We start from the raw sequence: 11,631 nt of genomic DNA on the forward strand, positions 1-11,631 counted from the left end.
TTCTTTATTTACAACATCACTTCATTAATCCACAACCCTTATTATAATATTTTACTATAAATTAAGATTTAACTGTACTTTATTTTACATTGACAATAATCATTTATGTTAATTTGTTGACAAAAAAGCTCTGTGCGAAACATTCTTGAACTGATTTACAATCAATATAGCATATTTAATAATGTTTACCATTATATCACATGTTTTTATCACATGTTTCAAAAACATGGTAATAATATAATTAACACGGTTAACTGTTCTTTATAAAACACTCAGAGGAACACAAACCTGAGGTCAAGCAGTTACACACTGCTTAAATTAATAAATACATACAGTTCATATTATATTTATATAGATACTGTACTGTATTTTCTTGCTTTTTTGTGTTATATTATTCATGATTGAATTATAGCCCATCCTTATTATTAACTATGAGTATAAGACATATGCACAGTAATATAGTATATATTTTTGAAAAAAAGATAAGATAGTGTCTCATTATTATGAGGTAGTATATCATAATTATGACTTAGTATCTCAATTATGAGATACTTTCTCATTATTATGAATTAGTATATCATTCTTTTGACTCAATAGCTAATTTTTATGACTTACTTATATTTATATGTATTTTTCAAGTGGCGAAAATGGCCTTTCATGCTCATGACCTCAATTTATATAAAACAATAAATAAATAAATAATGTTCCGGAAGTGACGTACGTTCTTGTTCGTCCTTTCCAGAAAAAATGGCAGCTGTTGACATGGACGTGCCGGTGGAGCCAGAGTCCCATATTCCCATGGAGGAAGACCTGGAGCGGTAACTAACCAATTTCATAGTTTCCTTTAATTGTGCTGTGTGTGTAAGTCGAATAATAGCCCGACTGAATTCAAGCTTTCACTCGCAGGCGAGGTTCAGACGCCTGAGCCCGGAGACGAGCTAACAAGGCTAGCATGCCGAGAGTCAGACGGCAGCAGCGTGTTTTTCCAGAAATCTTAATTGTGTCGGTTTCTGTTCAATGACAGGCGATTAATTAATTCTCTTTCTTGATTATCTATGTATGAAATGTATACACCATGCTTTAGACTACAAACGTTTTCTGACGTAAGAGTTGCCGACCGGCCCCTCATGACAGTATTGTCGAGATCATTTTCTAGCTGTTGCCGACATCCAGAAACAATTATGTTTTGACGTTAATTGAGGTAACTGTAGGCTAAATAACCTTTAAATAACGTTTTGAAAATAAATGTTGAAAATGCTAACATTGCTCCCTTAAAGTGTCTAGCTGCAGTTTGTAGCGCCAAGTCCGGTTTCGATTTTCGAGAAATATCGATATGAATGTAGTTGGGGGGCCTAGCGGCGAGCTAACTCAACTAAAAATTAAATCGCAAAGATTAATAACTTCCCCAGACATATGTAATCGTCACCTTGTTAAAGAAGTTGTCTTAAGACACCAGAGTTCAGAATTTAGAAAGGTTGTGTATAGTACACTATCATAAGATGGTGTCAGTTTTTAAAAACACTAAATGTACTATACTTGAAAAGAGAATAATGGTATTGCTGTTCTAAGTACAAACTGAAATTGTTCAGTGTTTACCATGTGACCCAATGTTATACATCTTTTTTCCCTCTTTTGACATTTAAAAACTTCACCATGTCAGACCTGAGATAAGGTCTTGTGTCGCGGAATTGAACATTTACACAGTAAAGAGCTTCGTTGAGTAATTTGTCAATGAAACAATCCTTGGAACCAGAATGGGGAGTTGTAACTTCTTCGACACATACATACATAGTATGGCAAGCGGTTTTAACATTTAATCTGTAGACAGGATATTCACTACTGATATCTGCAACGTCACTCTTACTAGTCAAAACTAAGGTTACAGATAAACGTAATTCAGTTTTTACTAGTTAGAATTATATACATTTTGGCCATTCATGTGTGTGTGGTTTGTCATTGTAGATATCTCTAATTCCAGTTTCAGACTGATTACATCACAGATATCACAATGAAATTACAACTAGTCAAAATGACATAACATATATGTAATGGTAATTCCAGATTCTGAATGTTAAAAATGTCAGAAATGTTATAAATGTGTGCTATAATCATAGTGCTACTGAGTTGAGCAAGAAAATAAGGCTGTTGCCAAGACAACATGCAAATCCTCTAGCAATTCTTCAAATTACAGATGTAGCATTTTGCAAAAAGCAAGTATGAATGTAACAAGCACTTATATAATTATAAACAACACCACTGTGTGTAGAATAGATATTAGGTGAATTATGTTATCTGCAGTGTTTTTAGTATAGAATAATGTCGTTCCATTGTATCATAAATCGATTTGCCTCTTTTAGGCAAAACATGTGATCCCATTGATCAAGAGAATAAATATAAATGCAGATGTTTGCATTATTTACCATCAGTGTGTTAAAATTTAAAACAAAAATCAATAGGTTGTCTCCTCCGGCTTTGAAATAATCTATGAATTGTTAGACTATATCAATATCAAATACACAATGTGAAATAAAACCTGTTGAACATGGACAGAGTGACACATTTATTCTTTTAAATACATCCGGGCTGTTGAGATGATTCAGAGAATCTGCTGTAGCTTTATAGAACACCACATTACTTTATTATAACACAATTACCAGTTTCCATAGGACAGACCAGAATTAGAATCTCACTACTACATTTCTCTAGTGATCTTTAAATTAGCTTTTTATCCTTGTGCTACAGGTTCACAATTACAATAACATTCTGTGCTTCAAAAGCTCTGAATACAGAGCCCTTTCCATTAGACAAATTGTGTGAATCTTTCACATAAATGACTTGAAAATACTGTCAGCATAACTGTGACATAAAGTTTTCATATCGTCCCATGCCTACTCCTGAACTGTCCTTTTGCACCCAGCCTTGTTAAGTGACGTGTTATAAGCTGAAGGGAAAAACCTGCTGTGATGACCACAATAGGAGGCCTGAATTTTAACTTCCTGATGCACATCAGTGTTGACTTACCTTTTAGCACCTGGTGTGTCTTGACTAACCTGCCTCAGACAAATTTTACTGCTATGTTTAGTTCTGAAGCTGTCGAGACTGCGAGTACCCCACTTTGCTGTCCCAGTTCCTGGTGGAACCTCTTAGTTTAGTCCTCTCAGACAAACTCAATGTCTGCCCTACACACCAGAAGTTACCCAGTAGATGAAAATAACAAATCAGCTGGTTTTGTGCAGAGTAGTTTGTGGGGTTTATGCCTTTAGTTGTTTGTTTTATGTTTGTAAAGTACTCCGTCCACCTTGACCTTTGCTTCTGTTTCTCCTCTCTCCAGTCAAGCTGAATGCTTCAAAGAGCAAGGAAATGCACTCTACAGCAGGAAAGACTACTCTGAGGCTTTCAACTACTATACCAAAGCCATTGGTGAGCAGCAAGAAATCAGTTTTTACAGGGGTTGGGTTAAAGGCTAGTAAGACACATTAGCTAAAAGAAATGGTATCTATGCCTATTTCTGTGGGAGGTCCAGGGATTGGGCTGGCCACTCCATAACTTTAATTTTGTTGGTCTGGACCCAAGATGTTGCTCGCTTGCTGGTGTGTTTGGGGTCATTGTCTTGTTGAAACACCCATTTCAAGGGCATTTCCTCTTCAGCATAAGGCAACATGACCTCTTCAAGTATTTTGATGTAGGCAAACTGATCCATGATCCCTGGAATGCAATAAATGGGCCTGACACCATAGTATAGTAGTATTTATCGCATACCAGGATTTTGTGCTTTATTCACATTTTTAAACACTGCTATTATTTTGAACACAACTGTACATCACCAAATATTTAGCTGAATAGCAGGAACCACCAAAATTTAGGCTTGAACACAAATAGACGGACCTGATCCTCAAATTAGTAAGTTTAGCCAACAACATTTGCATTTTCGACAAGAAGACCACAGTGTGTAAGCTATGTTATGTGCGTGAAGCAAAGCACAGGACATCTTCACGTGCATCATAAGGACATAGACGTGACACAGGCAACTCTTCTGTCCTCATTTGGAGCAAAACGTCCTCAAAATTCAACTTGTGCTAAAGCCATAACTAGCACTATATACTTGTTGTAGCATCAGACATGTGACCTTACTCAGTGGTGGAAAACCCTGGATTTGACAATAAGGCCTTAGTGTGGTACATTGCAAACAAATGGACATTATATCACAATGAACAAAAAAAAAAGGGCTTACTAATGATCTTAGACTAAACTAGACAAGTCTAAAAATGGCAGACCCATCTGCACTAAAAGAGAGAATAAAGATTGAGAGTCAAATCAAATTGTGACCTTAAAACTTAAATTTGCCACAAATAATGCTTTCTTGCGTCTTGCGTATTTTGGGTCTAATATGTTCACCATGCAAAACGTAGTGTTAGTCTGTCAATAGTATTGTCTGGTCATTTAAGGAACGTTTGAATAAAGTTGTCATTGCCCTCCATGTGTTTTTTGTTTTTATTTATTTTTTTAATTTTCAGATGCTTGCCCCAGAAATGCAAGTTATTATGGCAACAGAGCGGCCACCCTCATGATGCTCTTCCGTTTTCGAGAGGCCCTCGAAGATTCCCAGCAGGCTGTACGACTGGATGACTGCTTCATGAAGGTCAGGTTGAACAGCCTCTTAAATCAAGGAGGTCTGCAATCTCAGCTTTTAACACGTCTTCAGACTTTGTTTGCACTTGAATGACGGAGTTCCATATGTAGATTTGTATTTATTTATTTATTTATTTATTTACGTATTTTATATTGACATACAAATTTGCCCATCTTGTCACACAGGGTCATCTACGTGAGGGAAAGTGTCACCTGTCGTTGGGAAATGCCATGGCAGCCAGTCGCTGCTTTCAGAAGGTTCTAGAGTTGGAGCCCAGCAACAGAGAGGCCCATCAGGAGGTGGGCATCGCAACGTTTCTCACAAATGTCAAAATGTGTGTTTTGTCGTATAGTTGTATTGCAGAGCTGTGTGCAGCTCGTTCAGTAACATATTGACCCATTTGTCATAGCCTCGGCATACTCTGCATAATGTTGTATCTGCTTTAGCTGTGTAGTTGCCTTTGATGAACATGCAGTTCTGAGCAGACGGGCACGCCTCAGCATTGGGCTTGTTCTCTCTCTAAGTCATTTAGGTGAACATGGCTGCTGCCAGGAAGAATCTACTTTTGTGAGAATTACTGTATCCTCACGCTCATCTTGGCAGAGACATTACTGATAGATATCTGTTTTATTTTAGAATAAGAACGCAGGGACTCTCCTCGAGTATGAGCGAATGGCTGAGTTTGGCTTTGAGAAGGGGGATTTCAGAAAGGTACTTCACACACATTCTCCAACTGTTTCCTTTTTTTAAATGGCAAATTATATAATCATAAATTTGACTTTGGTATGTATGAATAAATTATTTCAAGACATCCTACCTCAAGATCCTACCTTTTATCAGTTGAAAAAGATATATATAGTTTGTTTTTTTGCTCTGATTCAGGTGGTGTACTGTATGGATCGGGCTTTAGCTATGGCTACTGCCTGCCACCGCTTCAAAATCTTCAAGGCTGAGTGTCTGGCTCTGCTAGGACGCTATCCAGAAGCTCAGTCTGTAGCAAGGTGGGAATAATCAAGCTTTTATTATGAATGAAATGGTATTGCACTCCCTACTTTCTAGAACTAGCTTCTCATCTTCATAAAGTGTTTTAAAGCAACACAATGTAGTTCCTTTTAATATCATTTTGATGGTGCGCAAACTTGCATATAGATTTATATGAGTATGTCATGATCACATTGCTCCTTAAACATCTGGTTTTCAAATATGTAATGCGGGAGTATTATGTAGAAACTCTTTGCCGCTTTGCAGCAAAGTTGCACACCAGCGGGCGGAGTTAACAGCTAGCTGTGAGGAAAAACTAGTTTGTTCTTTTCTGTGTGGACACCAAGCCAGATCATTACCAGTCCTAACCCCTAACCTTCATTATCAGTCAACATGTTACTTTGCAAAACTTGTGCTTATAACATTGATACCATTAAGTATCTGGGTATTGATTAAACATTTTCATAGGATATTGATGAACCATTTCCTGAACAATACATTTTTCCATTCCAATTCTTTGATCGAAAAATTACAGGCGTTCTTTAGTTTCAGTCGGCACAGTCTTCTTTTCACAAACGCAGACCAACTTTCTGCTCTCACATTTATTCCATGAACTATCCAGTGTCTAATTAAATTTGTAGTGTCACTCATTCATTGAACAATCACAAACCTTTCAAAACACAACAAAGCTTCACAGGGAATGAGCTCTGTCTCCAGTCGTAACTTCCCACATACCCCAAGACGACCAATTACACACACCGCTATATCTCATTCAAACAGCATGCTGCATGCTTATTGGCTCACTGACACATATTAGATTATCTTCTAATATGTGGCAGCAGAAGGACACCCAAACACTTAAATAGATAAAAGAAACACATGTATACCACAATTCCTTTATGTATGTACAGTTAGTTAGTGCTGGGCGGTATGGCCAAAAATGTACATTATGGTCTTTTACCAATTATTAACCGTTTGCACCGCATACGACTGTATTTTTTTTTTTTATGCATGAGAGAGATAGCAGTGAATCTGAGTGTGTGTGTGTGTGTACGCTTAGTGCAGCAGCTGAGTGTGTTTGTGTAGATGTGAAGCTGAGAGCAAATATTACATATTGTTTATTTTTTTACATATTAGAACAATGTGTGTGGACTTAAAACAAAACCTTCTGTTACAGTGACATCCTGCGAATGGATTCAACGAACGCAGACGCACTATACGTTCGAGGTCTATGTCTTTACTATGAGGACTGCATTGACAAAGCTGTACAGTTCTTCATCCAGGCTCTGCGGATGGCACCTGATCATGAGAAGGCCCGGCTTGCCTGCAAGGTAGAACCCTCATTTTTGTAGGTTTGTTGTGATAAACAAGGGTTTTCATCATCTACTGCTTTATCCTCCACATGAGGGTGGCAGGGCCACTGGTGTCAATCCCAGCTGACAAGGGGCAAAAGGCAGGGTACACCCTGGACAGGTTGCCAGTCCATCGCAGGGCCACACAGAGACAAACATGCATTCACTCTCACACTCATGGTCAATTTAGAATGTCCACTTAACCTGCATGTTTTTGTACTGTGAGGAAACTGGGTTATTTTAATTAGTTTTGATTTAAAACAGATTATTCTCCAGTGGACCATAGCATCTATTAATTGTGAAGTGTGCATTAACTGGTTAACAAATTTAAAAAGCCATCTAGCTTTTTGACTTGATAAGTTGTGTGGTCATCCTCCATAATTTATGTGGAATGAAATGCATGTAATATAAGCTGAACTGTTTTTTTGGGGGGTTTTTTTTCAAGAGAACTCCACAGACAACACTGTAAAATCTGAAATCTGATTAATTTAGTAGACAAGTGAACAAGGGAATATGGAACAAAAATCAAAGGGGACAGACAAATGGTTAATATAGATATCTTATATTTCAAGTGCAATTAAATACTTGTTTTTCTCTCTTTCTACATTAGAATGCCAAAGCACTGAAAGCCAAGAAGGAAGAAGGCAATCAGGCATTCAAGAACTACAACTATGACGCTGCGTACCAGCTGTATACTGAGGCCCTGGCGATAGACCCCAACAATATCAAGACAAATGCTAAACTGTACTCCAACAGAGCCACAGCAGGGACAAAGGTAAATGCAACGAGACCTTCAAAAAATGGTGCAACATATTTGTGGTCCTGAATAGCGCTGTGCATTTGTGATTTGATCTCTGAGGGTGGATGTTAACTCTGTGTCTTATCACTTTACTGTCCATTAATATTTCCTCATCAACAGCTGAAGAAACTAAATCAAGCTATTGAAGACTGCACCAGTGCGATCAAACTCGATGACACATACATCAAGGCCTACTTAAGAAGAGCTCAGTGGTATGTTATACATTCAACATGAGTTTGTTTTTTAGCATTTTTTTGTCCTGCTGTCAAGTATTGTGCAGTTTTGATTGACTTTGACTTTGTGTGTGACCTGTAGTTACATGAACACAGAGCAGTATGATGAAGCTGTCCGTGACTATGAAAAAGTTTACCAAACAGAAAAAACGTCAGGTCAGTGGCTGTTTACTTGTCTGAAACGATTCTCGGGCTTGTCCTGTGCACACACACACACTCATGTGGTCCGATGTGTATTTTCTTACTGTAGAGCATAAGCATCTACTGAAGACAGCACAGCTGGAGCTGAAAAAGAGCAAGAGGAAAGATTACTACAAGGTACTCGGGGTCGGCAAGAACGCCACAGAGGACGAGCTCAAAAAGGCTTATCGCAAACGAGCCCTTATGCACCACCCAGGTAACCCATTGTCTCTAAAACATGCATTCAGAGTGTGCATTTAGATTTAATTTAATGTTATACATGGTTCCTGCTGTATTATATCAATATCTTGCAGACCGCCACAGTTCAGCGACTCCAGAGGTTCAAAAGGAGGAGGAAAAGAAATTCAAGGAGGTCGGTGAAGCCTTCACTGTGCTCTCCGACCCAAAGAAGAAGGTCCGCTATGACAGTGGACACGACCTGGATGAAGACAACAGCTTTGATGGTGGAGGTAGATACTTAAGATTGTTGCTTTTCTTTGGCTGAATTTACATTCAACCTACAGGTCAGTATTTGGATGGAAGAGAACTGAGTTTAATACAAAGGATAAACACCTCAGTTTGATCTATTGCAATGTTAACAGTTGCGACAGATGTGCAACCGAGAATTCTCAGTCATTGACGGCTATTTTTCTACCATGACGGATAAATCTGAAGGCTGTCTGTAATTGTGACAGATTGAACACGGAGGTCACTCTAATGTAACTTGAAATAATTCACACACAGCACCGCCAATAACCGTTATGGTGCCGGCAGCACCATGCTGCGGGATTTCCTCCTGCTCAAGCGAGTGCCTGCAGGATCGGGAAATCCCACATTTAGAGAGTCATGCCGACTTGTTATTACTTCTCTTGGAGAAATGTTCCTGGACTTCAAGACTGTGGCCGAAGTGGCGCTGGTAATACCAGTATTGATTGCGGCATTCTCCCTTGATGCGTTTGATTCCGCTGAAGTGAGCACAATGTTAAAAGCAGGGGGAAGTTCATTTAGGACACTGAGGGCAGGCTACAGATGGTCAGTTGAGTACACTTGTAAATTGTTGACTCACTTTGACTTTTAATTGTGATCGTCTAATTCTGTATGCATTATTCTTTGCTGAGACATTGCGCTGCACTGTTTTCGTGGCCTCCCTCAAAAATTAAATAGAATAAAGTTCTGTGCCTAAAAACACCCTGTTGTGGACGGGATTATTTTTGAAAATGAAATATTATTAAATGGGCTATATTTAAAAAAAAATAATAATAATAATATGAGCGAGTAACGTTAAGCAAGAGAGCAAATTACCTGATCTCTGGCTCACCAAAGAAAATTAGAAAGACAGTCTTGCCCAAGATCCTAAGGACAATCACTTGACCAAATGCAGTTGGTCAATTGATTGCAGTGCAAGTGGTAAAATGTGAGAAAATATTTTACCACTAGTAAAGCACTATTGTGTTAAATTCAGGTACTTTTGGTACTTTTTGATACTTTTTCCTCCTCCTCCTTGAAAGTCATCACCTTCTAACCCCATATTTTCTTTTGCTTTCTCTAGATTTTGATGCAAACAATATCTTCAGAGCTTTCTTTGGGGGCCATGGTGGAGGCTTTAGTTATGATAACAATCAAGGTTTGTTTGTTTGTTTATTTGTTTCCTGGTAAGGTTTATTGAGAAACACTCTGCAGAGGGACATCTCATTGACAAGTTCCTTTCTGATTTCAGACTCTGGACCTGGAAATTTCTTCTTCCAGTTTGGCTAAAGTTAAAGCAGCATGTGGGAAGATGCAGCCTGGCTGAGGACAAAACCAATTTGGACCAGGTCACCCTGTGATGCTCTTACTCCTGAGTGTCACTGTTTTAAGAGTTTTCTGATTATTGCATTCACTTCTTAATTGACTCGTTACATTGACGTTAACATCCATAGGGAAGGATAATTCAGAGACTCTAGATGTGAATTAAGACTGACAATAAATAAGTACAAAAGAAACCTTTAGAGGAAATTTGGGTCATCTGATTCAGAGCATGTCACTATTGCCAAAATCGCATTTAGTAAAATGTAATCATGTGAATCTGCCTCAACTTTCTTAAAGGTGAGTAGTAATAAGGAATGATTTAAATATAAGGTTTTAGATAACATGACATACATTTTTAAGGTTCTACTGGGTCAGCAGGTCTGTACTGAGTCAATGTACTGTATGAAGTTAAATATCAAAATTGACCTCAGGAAAGACTTAAGGACATCACTGGTCTTGTGTGTCCGGGTTTTATTGGCTCTTGCCAAATGTAGAATTGCCTCGCTGGGTTTTTTGTTTCTTCACCTCTTTTCCATTCTGCATTATAACTTTGACTTGAATGTAAAGCGATTAATGTCAGTTTCTTTTTCTTTAATCTTCTCTCGACCTGTTTATATTTATTGTAATGTGAATTCTAACCCATATGCAGCAGAATGCCATTGTCTCCCCCCTTTTGTAAGAGACGTGTATAAATGTTTTTATATCATAATCGTCTTTCTCAGATTGTGCAAACCTTTTTTTTTTTTTTTTTTGAACAGTCCAAAATCAGCACACACACACCCCTGCAGGTTGTCCTCTGTTCAAAGCACCAGTCACACGTGTTGTACTGCAAATTCAAGTGGTGCCTTACCAGATCAATTAACCTCACATAAACCTACATGAGACACTGTTCAGACAACATCCTATTTGCAACAAGGTCATATTTGTACAGCACATGTTTTTGGTTTTTTTCTTATGTTTGTGGTCTTTCATAGAAAAAGCAGTTTTTCTTTCCGTTTAGCTAAATTTTGCTGGTAAATTACTCATCTTGCTAAAACTCGAAGGAAGTTGATTTTCACGTTGCTGTCCTGGTTACACCCAGCTGACTTGCACCTACGCTCATGCATGTTCAGTCAGTGCAGCCCTTACCCTACTTGTTCCACCTGTTTAAAGGGATGCTGAAATTTGGTTGGGAGCTTCAGTTAATTGTTTTGTCACTGATCCATGAATCATTTGTAAAAAACAGTATTAAGAACACATGCTTTTCTTATTGCATAAATAAAGGCTCATCTTTTACTGTACTTTTGGTCTCCTAAATTTATTTGAACAACTCTCTTCTCTTTACCAGCCACAGAACGTATTTGTGAAATGTAACTTATTTAAATGTTTGCTCTGTAAATAATACAATAGCACCATCTTTAGGCAATTGACAAATGTTTCTATTTGTATGTCTGGAGGGAGTTCTTTCAGCCATCAATTTACTTTAACATTTTATATAGCTTTCTTTATTTGTCATAAAACTAACCAGTTTCACAAGAGCTAATTTGTGCGTTTACTATTTTTTGGTAAACACATTTACATGTTATTTAAAGTGTAAACACACACACATCTTGTGTACAAATCTGTAAAAAAAAAAAAAAGCAAATTTGTGAGTCTTGACAAATGTACCAGGTAGTAAAATGTAAAGTA

General features: G+C 37.9%; 1 protein-coding gene across 1 annotated transcript; it reads left to right on the plus strand.

Moving 5' to 3' along the window:
• The first annotated feature begins 718 nt into the window (after positions 1-718).
• Positions 719-11,243, plus strand: LOC131448963 (dnaJ homolog subfamily C member 7-like). Its single transcript, XM_058621805.1, has 14 exons — positions 719-818; positions 3,332-3,420; positions 4,515-4,639; positions 4,816-4,929; positions 5,267-5,341; positions 5,513-5,631; positions 6,789-6,942; positions 7,574-7,738; positions 7,883-7,974; positions 8,078-8,151; positions 8,246-8,392; positions 8,490-8,645; positions 9,725-9,799; positions 9,893-11,243. The coding sequence occupies exons 1-14, from the start codon at positions 748-750 to the stop codon at positions 9,928-9,930; spliced, it is 1,494 nt and encodes a 497-aa protein (XP_058477788.1). The 5' UTR covers positions 719-747; the 3' UTR covers positions 9,931-11,243.
• Positions 11,244-11,631: the final 388 nt, after the last annotated feature.

Source organism: Solea solea, chromosome 21, assembly GCF_958295425.1.
Source record: "Solea solea chromosome 21, fSolSol10.1, whole genome shotgun sequence".
NCBI classification, from domain to species: Eukaryota; Metazoa; Chordata; class Actinopteri; order Pleuronectiformes; family Soleidae; genus Solea; species Solea solea.

Coding starts and splice junctions, on each gene's coding strand:
- LOC131448963 (XM_058621805.1), top strand. CDS start 748: ATGGCAGCTGTTGACATGGACGTGCCGGTGGAGCCAGAGTCCCATATT. Junction 8,152..8,245: donor CCAAACAGAAAAAACGTCAG/GTCAGTGGCTGT, acceptor TTCTTACTGTAG/AGCATAAGCATCTACTGAAG. Junction 8,393..8,489: donor AGCCCTTATGCACCACCCAG/GTAACCCATTGT, acceptor AATATCTTGCAG/ACCGCCACAGTTCAGCGACT.